We start from the raw sequence: 7,829 nt of genomic DNA, 5'->3' as shown, positions 1-7,829 counted from the left end.
TGGGATCCAGCACAGCAGTTGTGAGGGACGGAAACACTGAACCGAACGCTGCCCGGTACGAGCCGCGGTTACCGGCGGGCGCAGGCGGAGCCCGCAGCCCCTCACCGCTTACCTCAGCCCCGCGGGCGGCCCCGCTCCCGCCGCGGCTCCGCCCACCCGGTATGCGTATGGCCGGCCTGCCTTTTCCACCAATCAGCGCGGCGCCCTTCCCGGAAGTTAAAACTGTTTCCCGCCCTTCCTCCCGGCCGCGTGGCTCGTTGCCATGACAGCGGCGGCGCTGGCGGGCGGCCGCCATGGTGGGTGTCGGGAGAGGGGATCCGGGCCTGGGGCAGCTCCTGTTCAGTGCGGGGTCAACCGCTCGGTCTTCTCCCTCGCAGGCGTTCGTGGGGCGGGATGCGGGGCGGGTGGAGGCCTCGATAGACGCGGAGGAGCGGAGCGGGCGGCGGCGGGCTGTCAGGCTGTGGGCGGCGCTGGAGCAGGAGCGGCGGATGGAGGAGGCCGTGCGGCAGGTGAGGGGGACCGGGGCGCTGGGGTCGGCGCTCGGCGGAGGGCAGAGAGAGGTGGCGCCGCTGCCCTGGCAGGTCGCTTTCCGGCTGCGCAGTCCTGCAGTTTGCCTGCTTCTAGCTGTGGGTGCAGCTGCGGGGGGAGAGGCGTTACGGGGTCTGTTCGTTCTGGTCAGGCTGAAGAGAGCAAAGCCCGGCGGGAGCTGCAGCTGGAGCAGGAGGAGAGGCAGGCGGCAGAGCTGGCGAGGTTGAACCACGAGAAACTTAAAGATGAGAGGATGAGGCAACAAATAAGACAGAACAGGTAACGCTTTACGGAGCTCAGTACTTTATTTAACTAGCTGCTGCTGTAAATCATTCTCAACGCTGAAAAGTGTGCTTACGGAAGTATGCAGCCTGTCGTGTACCTCCTGCTTGCTTTCTATTTCTGTTGATTGCATTTTGACTGAGCCTTAGATGCAGTGAGATTGTAGGACGGGATCTTTTCAAGCAACAGAGGCAGTTCTAGTGTGCTCCAATCAGATGCGTAACTTATTTTTTACAATAGGCTTTAACTTCCTGAATTTGTGCAATAGAGAAGTTCATAACTGGAAAAAGAAAACTGGAAAAAAGGTTGATTTTGAGTGGTGTTTGGGAGGAGGCTGTGGCCAGACCCGTGGCTGCAAATGCCAGAGAGGTGTCAGAGGAGAGCAAGGGAGACAAATGTGGGACAGAGGAGGACTGGGAGGTGTGACAGGGGAGGTGTGACAAAGCTGCGCCCTCAGTGGGGTGAGACACGCTGGAAGTTGTAACAGAAGCACAAAATGAATTTGAGGTGGGAGGAAAAGTTATTTTAAGAGTAAGGTTTGATAAGTTAATTTAAAGCAAATTTTGTCAGTAAAGATTGTTATAAATGTTTTGAATATGTTTATGTATATACTTAAAGTTACACATTTCTGTAAGTATGCATATTCATGGCATGCATGTATTTATGTAGTTAGATGTAAAGTATGCCCAACTATTGACAGCATATGTAGAAATACAGATAACTCTTGTTTTAAAACAAGTGTTCTTTTTGTGCTTTTACTAGAGCAGTATTTTTGCCTGAAAAATACTTTTTTAAATTGTGTTTAGGCAGTGATGGAAATTCCATTTTTTCCTATAGGTACTTCCTTGTAACAGGATAAATGTCTTATCTCTTGTCTCCCCAGTCTTGAACTTCGGGAGCTGGACAAGAAGCTGAAATTCGCTTACATGAACAAGGAGCGAGCCGCACAGATCGCTGAGAAGGCAGCTCTGCAGTATGAGAACATGGTAATAAGTTGCACCCGAGTGCAGGGGCTCGTTGTAGGGATAGTGCTGAGCACCCTTCCTTTGCCACTGAACTTGCTATTTAAAACAGTGTTCAATGTGGGTGGGTTGAAAATGGGAGTTGCATTAATGAAGGACTAATTATCTATCAATAACCAGCTATAGAAAAGGTTTGCTTTGTTATGCAATCAAAGTAGCAGGATAAAGCTGTGTGAATGGAGAGAGTTTTCATTTTAGGCTTTGTAATATTTATCCAAATTAAAACTGTGGCACAGCATGTAGAGCAAATACTTATTGTAGTGAGTCATTACCTCAGAAGCAGCTTGTTGAAAATGTTGTTACTACATATCTATCTGAACAACTTCAGAGAGAACTGTGAACTTGTATTTATGTGTAGAATAACTCTGGTGAATCAGGCAGATGATTCTGATTCCAAGAATGTTTTATACACAATTCAGTTTATGCAGATTGCACTAAAGACAGGAGTTGACTGAGGATGTTCTGTGGCGTTAACCCACATCCAGTCATTAAGCTGATCATAGTTTTGCTTGTGCTGAATGCTCTGCTTGGTCTTTGTCCAACACGCAGCTTCCTTAAAGTATTATTAGTTTCTTTAAGTTGTTTAGGTATTGAGGGTTCTCTTCAAGGGTTCTGCTTACTGAATTAAGCTTTTAGGCATGTTCAGCACTGCATTTATAGACTGAGGTGGAAAACATTCCCTTTTCTGTAGTGCTGTGTAATTCCTTTTTATATGGTGTGTGTTTTCCTAACAAGTGGTATTAGTGGGAGTAAAAAGGAATCTTGCACTGCTTTTCTCCCTATAGATACGTGAGGGTGAAATAGCTCAAAAGATGAAGGAAGAGCACGAAAGGGCAATAAGAGAAGAAAGTACTGCAGAACTGAGGCGAAAGGAGGAGAAAATAACATATCACAGAGAACTGGAGAAACAGGTTGAGGAACAAGAGAGGAAGAAGCAGGATGCTTATGAACAGTTTCTAAGAGAGAAACTCATGATTGATGAAATTTTAAGAAAGATCAAGGAGGAAGATCAAATGTTAGTTACTTTTAATTCTTATTATTTATTAATTTGAAGCAAAACAATTCATGTACTTCTGTGTAGAAAACTAATTCTTATACATTTATTTCATAGACTAAGGCCCATTTTAGTTTTTCTTGGTCACATTTTACTAACAAGAGACTGACTTGTTGGATTTTGCTGTATAAACCTCAGAATGTTCCAGCCAGTCTCGCATCCTTGTTCCCCAAACACGAAAATCCAGCTGATTTCAAGGCGTGCTTCCACTGGGCCCACTGTGCTGGAAATGGCTGCGTGTCACTGATTTCTGCCTTGCCTCCTGTCCCTGCCTCTGTGAGAGATGTTGTGTGCCCGTCTTACGGACAGGGAGAGGAAAGGAGGTTCCTGAGGGCAGGATGGTAGTGTCTCTGTGGTGGGGTAGCATTTAGTATAAAAAAAAAAGTGTAAGAGATGCTGGTGCCATTAGGCTATTGGGCTTCCTCCTGGCTTTGATTTGTCACAGTGTGTATGAAATGCAGTAGTAGTGAGTACCCGTATGTGCAGTCTGTCCTCCTGAAGAAGGGGGTTAGACATGAGATTCCTTTTTTGGGGCAATTCATAAATAAGTATGTTCAATTTAGGTATGTAAATGGATATGGAGAATCACTAAATCTTAGTCTCTGGAATGTTGTTAGCGATGAGCATATGGTCTGTTTAACATGACTCTGCATCATGTTAAATAAACATTTTTTTCCATCTTCTACAGGGAAAAACAACTGAAGTTAGCTAAAATGAGAGAAACTCAGGCGCATATTGAAGAATATAAAAAAGATCAAGCTATCTGGGCGAGAAGGAAACAGGAAGAGATGGAAGAAGAAAATAGGAAAATTATGGAATTTGCCAACATTCGGCAACAAAGAGAAGAAGACTGGATTGCTAAAGTTCGAGATGCTGAGGAGAGAAAACAAAGAGTTCAAAGCATGGTACAAAAATTTAAATCAGAGAAATAAGATTCTTGTACATTTTTGTCTTTATTCAGAAATCTTTCCTTCTTGTGATAGATTGCCCAGAACCTGGAAAAAGAACAACAGAAGCGTGAAGAACTAGAACAAATCCTCCAAGAGCTGTATCTGGAAGAACAAGCGGAGGCGGAAAGGAAGAAGGAGATGGTAAGTGCTGGCAGGTAGGTGAAGCAGAACCTGTGCAGTGGGGAGGAAGGGGAATATTTCACTTTTACTGGGCTTCTGCAGATACACAGATATTGTCGTGCTTGTCAGATACCAGGTTTTTTAATATGCTGTATGTATGTTAATGTGTACCTGTGCATAAACTGTTAACAGAAAATGCAAGTGGAGAGCGGATTATTGCAGCTTTGCTGTAATTCCTCCAGAACATTCAGGCTAATGGAACTGGTCTGGATGAAACTTCTATAAAATGAAGATAGTGGCTATGCAGGAAAACATGTAGTTTATGGAACTCTTGTAGCTATGGGCAGACAAGTCTAAACAGACCAGATACAAAATGTAAAGAGAAAATGAAAACTTTGAATCGCTGATCTAGAAGATATGTAATAAAGTGAATGCAAGGGCAGTATTTTACATCCCTTTGCTTCTTCTGACATCTTTGTGATGGAGCAGCCCTCCTTCAGCTTTTGCACGTCATTGGAGTTGTGATGCTTTACGAACATTGAGTAAGAGTTTCCCGAAGTATGTTCAGTAGCAGAGCCTTTGATTACATTTCATTTACAGGCAGAAACAGAAAAGAGACTAAGGCAGCGCCTAGACTTACGGCAAGCATATGAAGAGCAGTTGGCTCTGAAGGCAGCTGTGCGACAAGCTATGCAAGAAGAGGAACAAGCCTTCAGACAACAGATGTTGGCCAAGTTGGCAGAGGATGATCGCCTTGACCAGCTGAATGCTCAGAAACGAAGAATGAAACAGCTTGAACACGGAAGGGCTGTGGAAAAACTGATTCAAGACCGTCGCCAACAGTTTGTTGCAGATAAAGTAAGAGTTTTCATGTTCGCCTTAGGTTGGAGCCAAAGGGTTTCAATGAGGACACTCCTGCTATCTGAAGCGACAAGGCTGTTGTTACTAGGGAAAGGTGACAGGGGACTTGCAGAGAAACGTGCAGGGGAAGCAGGCTTTTGTTTTGGTTTGCTGACAAGTGCAAAAAGGCTTCTTCAAGCTAACATTTTCTTGTAGCTCAAGTCAACAACATCCCTAAAGCCCTGAATACTTGACATGCTCTGCAAATCCCTCCTCAGGAGCCATGGGGTCAGCGGCACAACTACTACAGTACTAATACTGTACTACACTGATAATGATGCATGAAAAGGGGCAGTCCCAGCCTTGGCTTTAGGTTAAGTCTCTTGAATTATCATCTGAGGAGGAAAAGCATAAATTGAAAACAAGTCACAGAATCCTCTGCTGTGGTTTTTGCACCCATTTGTAGGGTATAAGCCCCATGTGCAGTGTGAATTGCGATTTCTACTTAATCAGCATGAGACTGCGTGCCTGTTTCTCCTTTTCTTGGATTAGCACAGAAGGGCAGGAACAGCCTAACTTGTCTGAGAGCCAGGAAGGAACCAAAATTTAACTACCTCGAAAAGGGCTTCCAGTATTGAGACTCCATGCTTACCCAGCAGACCAGCCCTGTGTCTTGCCATGCAGTCTTCTCTTTTCTCTGACATTTTTTTCTCATTACCAAATCCATATTGTTTAAACAGTGCTTTGGGGTTTTTTACATAAACTTTTCCACCCTTTCCAAATTAATTTCCCATGACCAGGAGTTAGTAAGTGGAAGTTCAGAATTTACTCCACTAAAAAACTTTTCTCTTTATACTGTGGTGGATATGGGTGGAAGCAAATGTTCAGAGAGCTGAAACTGCACTGTTACGACAACTTCTTTACTGTAGGAGCGGGAACTTGAAGAAAGACAGCTGGAGGCGAAGAGAGAAGAGAAGTTCCAGGCAATTGTTGAAGAAGAGAGACAGAAACTCTTGAAGGAGCATGCATCTAAATTACTGGGTTATCTTCCTCCAGTAAGTGAATTGTATTTTCGGTGCTTTAAATGTTTGCCCTGTTTAAGGTGAAGCTGCAGAGCTGTGAATTCGTGGAGTCGGTGGGTGTCCTTTATTGTGTCAGCTCTCCTGAGTTCACCCTTTCCTTTTCCTTTTCTTTTATTTGATTTGGGAAGCAATTTAACAAACTACTCTTTCTGTATGAGGGGCTTTGGGCTCTACCGCAATGCGGATGCCTTGTACAGAGCTTGCTGAAAGCTCCTACAGTGTTTTGCATGTCCAGTTTTTGGAGTACGGCATGTAAGTTCTAGAGCAGGGCTCTGCTAGCTGGAAAGGGGTCTGCTGTATCTTAAACCCCATTTCCACCATGCTTCTCAGTTGAGGTCTGGGGAGCAAATTCTTACAGTGTTGGCTTATCCTCTGAGTCTTCTGCTCCCAAAGGAACAAGGCATGGACTCTGCTGTGTTTCAAAGCTCACTGCATCCATCCATCCATGCGTTTGTTAGAGTTAAAAAGATGGAAGCAGTCACTGTAATAGGAGCTACAATTTATTTTGTATTAAACTTCATAATGGGAAGGATCACCTGGTGGGACACAAATGAACAAGGAGCTGCTGTAGGGATCTGGAAATGCATTTACATTTCTTACTCTTTAAAGAAATTCTTCAATACTGGAAAGCATTGTAAATGTAGTGGAGTGTAATTTTTATTCAAATATTAATACACTGATTTGGTCATGAATTTGTAAAATTCGAAGTGAATTATTTTCTAATGTAGATTTAGTAAAAGAGAACCCTAATTGACAATATTCTGGTATAGTTTTCTGGTTTGAATTTGTTGCCGTAGGAAGTCTTGGTGATGTCAGTGTCCAGGGCTCATGCCTGCTCCATGATATTGATGTTCTGCTTTGTTCTTTCCTCTGCTTCGACACTGTGCCTGTAGTGCTACATCATGTTACTTCGCTCAAAATGGTTAAATAGAAAAGTGCTAATTCTAAAGTCTCCAATATAAATGCAATTTGTAGTTTATTTTTTTCCTTAAGTGCTGCCTTAAGGGTGTTCTGTTTAGCCCTAAAATGAATTTAGAATTAGAAATCCCTATTTCCAGGTTCCCTTGCTCCCCTTCCCCAAAACATAGTTTCTGATGAAGTTGTTCAGCATCAGTTGTTCTTCAGAATGATGTCTTTCTACAGGCTAGTTCAGTACAACTAAAGGTGGAGACAGAGCCTTGCCCCAACCAGAGCCTCTCCTCTTGATTTCACTGTGCCGACTATGAACGCCTCTATAAGAGAATGCAGATGAATGTTGTCTTTTGCGCATTGCTCATGCTGGAATCTGTAAGCAGTTCTTGCCATCATTTGTGTGAAGAACAAAAGAGGCAGTTCTAGGTCAGCACCCAGCACACCCGTTTGAATTTAAACTTATCCGTGAAGTTTTGTGACAGTTCTCAGGGCTCTTTGTTTCAAAGGTGATCCCAGAACCAGGATACAAGCTACGGCACTCTCTTCCCTAGAAAATTTCAGAGATCTCTCCGTGTTTTACCTTCCAACGTGTGTTTCTTTCCCCTTACTGCAGGGAATACTCAGAGATGAAGGTGACATCAGTATGCTTGGAGAGGATTTTAGACTGGCATATCAGAAAAGAAAAGGCAATGCACTTCCACAAGAGAGCTGAAACTTACCCCATCTCATCTCCGGGTTTGCCACTAGGTGTCACCGGATTTCTAATGAAAAATTCCATTTGCCGTTAACATTGAGGAACTCCTTTTTAACATCATAACAAGTCTCCATTTTAAGACTGGAGCTCTAAACTGACGAGCATTTAGCTCTGCATTTTCCATCAATAAACTGTTACAGAGTGCTCAATCAGTCTTAGTGCTGTAGCAATACTAAAAACGTTTTCTCCAGCAACTCTGCAGAAACCTAAGCTAGTGCAAATTCACATAAGGTTCTATTAATGCACTATTTCTGTTTGTAACTTAGAAGATTTATCTACACTGGT

The 7,829-nt window shown here is 43.6% G+C and overlaps 1 protein-coding gene across 1 annotated transcript; it reads left to right on the top strand.

Annotated features, from left to right (window-relative positions):
- Positions 1–224: 224 nt before the first annotated feature.
- On the top strand, positions 225–7,693 carry MNS1 (meiosis specific nuclear structural 1). Its single transcript, XM_057398158.1, has 10 exons — positions 225–296; positions 378–509; positions 680–807; positions 1,694–1,796; positions 2,618–2,847; positions 3,575–3,791; positions 3,870–3,977; positions 4,557–4,814; positions 5,726–5,851; positions 7,404–7,693. The coding sequence occupies exons 1-10, from the start codon at positions 294–296 to the stop codon at positions 7,500–7,502; spliced, it is 1,404 nt and encodes a 467-aa protein (XP_057254141.1). The 5' UTR covers positions 225–293; the 3' UTR covers positions 7,503–7,693.
- Positions 7,694–7,829: the final 136 nt, after the last annotated feature.

The sequence above is a fragment of the Pezoporus wallicus genome, unplaced genomic scaffold, assembly GCF_028554395.1.
Source record: "Pezoporus wallicus isolate ANWC-B61680 ecotype Strahan unplaced genomic scaffold, APGP_CSIRO_Pwel_v1 contig_3952, whole genome shotgun sequence".
Taxonomy (NCBI): Eukaryota; Metazoa; Chordata; class Aves; order Psittaciformes; family Psittacidae; genus Pezoporus; species Pezoporus wallicus.
This window is presented reverse-complemented; position numbering and strand designations above follow the sequence as displayed.